This window comes from Pavona decussata, unplaced genomic scaffold, assembly GCF_977016875.1.
Source record: "Pavona decussata unplaced genomic scaffold, jaPavDecu1.1 SCAFFOLD_19, whole genome shotgun sequence".
Classification (NCBI taxonomy): Eukaryota; Metazoa; Cnidaria; class Anthozoa; order Scleractinia; family Agariciidae; genus Pavona; species Pavona decussata.
In genome coordinates, this window is record NW_028145442.1 from 20,001 (window position 1) to 22,500 (window position 2,500).

Here is a 2,500-nt window from a genome sequence, read left to right on the forward strand (position 1 = left end):
CTCGCCAACGATTGCCCGGAACCTCTCCTGTGTAACATTTGTAGGTCCGACGAACACAAAGCCAAGGATTGCCCTTTCTCCTGGTCCCGTGCCGTACCCTCTGACAACGAAAATCGCGAAACGCCCGATGATGATACGCCCGATGATGATGCGCCTCCGCCTAGTGATTTTTCTGTGGTTACCGACGAAGCAACTCTCGATCCAACTGGTCCTGACGATCCGATGGAAGACGACCCAGCTGAACCATCTGACGAGGAATTTTTATCGCCCCGTGAAGACGAAGCCGACGGCGACGCAGATGACGAAACCGAACACACCCCGCGCTTGTTTTCTAACACGCAGAGCAGCTCATCTGGCTCCACGTCTAATCGGCGAACCCCGGCAAAAATTTCTGGCCCTACCGCACCTCTAAGGAAACCCACACAACCCGTTAAAGTCACTGGCTCGAACTCTATGAACTCTGAACATTCTGAACAATCCTCCCCACCGACCGAAGAACCTGGCATCAAACGTGGTAATTCGCCGCTCGCCCAACGAACGGCGAAGCATAAGAAACGCAAGTAAATTAGTCTTATAGTTAATTTTGTTATGCCTTAGTTTTGTTTGTGTTTTCTGTCTGAAGAATCTCTTTCCAATGTTTAACATTCACAGCTACAATTTCTAGTCTTAATATCCGTGGCTTCGGCGACGACGCCAAGCAGAAATGTGTTTTTGATTTCGCAAAACAGTCTAACTCGCAATTTATTTTTGTGCAAGAAACCTTGGTTTCTAAGCCGGAGGCGATTAATTCTCTCCGCGCTAAATGGACCGGTCCGAGTTTTTGGTCCCCCGCTTCGGGTAAACAGGGCGGGGTCGCAATTTTAGTTTCGGAAAATTCTCCTTTTGAGATTTTGCAGTGGCGAAGAGATTCTTCCGGTAGAATAGTGAGTGTTTTAGCCGCTCTCGGCGAACACAAATTTAATTTAGTTAATATTTACGCGCCCACAAATGTTACTGATCGCAAAGGCTTTTATGATACCTTACATGAATATTTTTTTCCGAACTCTCTTAAGATCATTGGAGGTGATTTTAATTGCATTGAAAGTGAATTTGATAAGCTCGGGGGGAATTTAACACTCGCTACGGAATTGAAAGAATTGCGCACAGTACATCGCTTAACCGATATCTGGCGCAAAAAGCATGGGCGTCAGACCCAGTGTAGCTGGTTTAATGCCGATAAATCTATCGGGTCTCGGCTCGATAAATTTTTCATAGCGGACGATTTAGTGGCAAAAACTGTCAAATGTGAAATTCTTCCTTGCGTGTTTTCCGACCACGACTCGGTTGTTTTGCAGCTCAATTTGATTGACATTTTTAGGCGTGGCCCTGGCCTTTGGAGGCTAAATTTAGATTTGCTTGAAGATGAAAATTTTTGCGATATGATTTCCAAACTTGTTGAAAATCACGTCTTGTATCAGAAAGCCTTTCCGAATATTCATGACTGGTGGGATTTTTTAAAAGAGTCTATAAAACTTGCGTCTCAGAATTTTAGTAAGACCAAACTTCGGAATTTGAATCGAAATCGGGTTTGCATAACTAATTTGTTGATTGAAGCAAAACGCGCGTTGTCAGGTGGTGATGACTCGGTTAAGGACACGATCGATCGGTTAGAAAGTCAGCTTCGAGCTATTAATCTGTCCCAACAGAAATCTGGCCAAGTGCGAAGTCGAGCTCAATGGATTGAAGAAGGGGAAAAACCCACTAGTTTTTTCTTTAAACTTGAATCTGAGCGCGCTCAGAAAAACAAGATCGACTCTATTTTTAACGCGGCAGGCATTGAAGTGGCTTCCCAGCCCGAAATAGAACAAGCGCATGTTGATTTTTACCGAACTTTATATTCCGCCGAACCGACGGATGATACTATTCAAGCAGACCTTTTGGCTAAAATCGACTGTTTTCTACCTGAATTAAATTCTTTATCGTGTGACGGTCAATTACTTGAGACCGAAATCGGTGATGCGATGCGTGGACTCTCAACTGGTAAAACTCCCGGCTCGGACGGGTTGCCGAAAGAATTTTACGCGAAATTTTGGGATCTCTTGTGCCCTCACCTCTTAGCTGTTTACGATCATAGTTTCGCTACAGGCTCTTTTAGTAGTTCTATGCAGGAAAGTGCTACTCGGCTAATTTTTAAAAAAGGCGAACGTAAGAATCTCAAGAATTGGCGGCCCATTTCGCTTCTCAATGTTGATTACAAAATCTGTTCTAAAGCGCTTGCTAATCGTTTGTCTAAAGTGTTATCTTCTATAATCCAAAATGACCAAACCTGTTCAGTTCCCGGTCGAACTATCTTCGGTAATTTATCCCTGTTACGCGACACGCTCGATTATGTAAACATCACGAACGAAACTGGTATTTTATTGAGTTTAGATCAGGAAAAAGCCTTCGACCGCGTCGATCGCACTTTCTTGATGAAAGTTTTAGAAACCTTCGGATTTGGCCAGAACTTTCGTCGATGGAT

General features: G+C 44.0%; 1 protein-coding gene across 1 annotated transcript in view; it reads left to right on the forward strand.

Moving 5' to 3' along the window:
• The window catches only part of LOC146486742 (uncharacterized), a 5,157-nt gene that overhangs the window by 729 nt on the left and 1,928 nt on the right, over positions 1 to 2,500 (forward strand). Inside the window, exon 1 of the mRNA XM_085089567.1 lies at positions 1 to 2,500. This exon is cut by the window's left edge and continues 729 nt beyond it; it is cut by the window's right edge and continues 1,928 nt beyond it. Coding sequence (XP_084945693.1) covers positions 1 to 564 — 564 coding nt within the window. The 3' untranslated portion in view covers positions 565 to 2,500.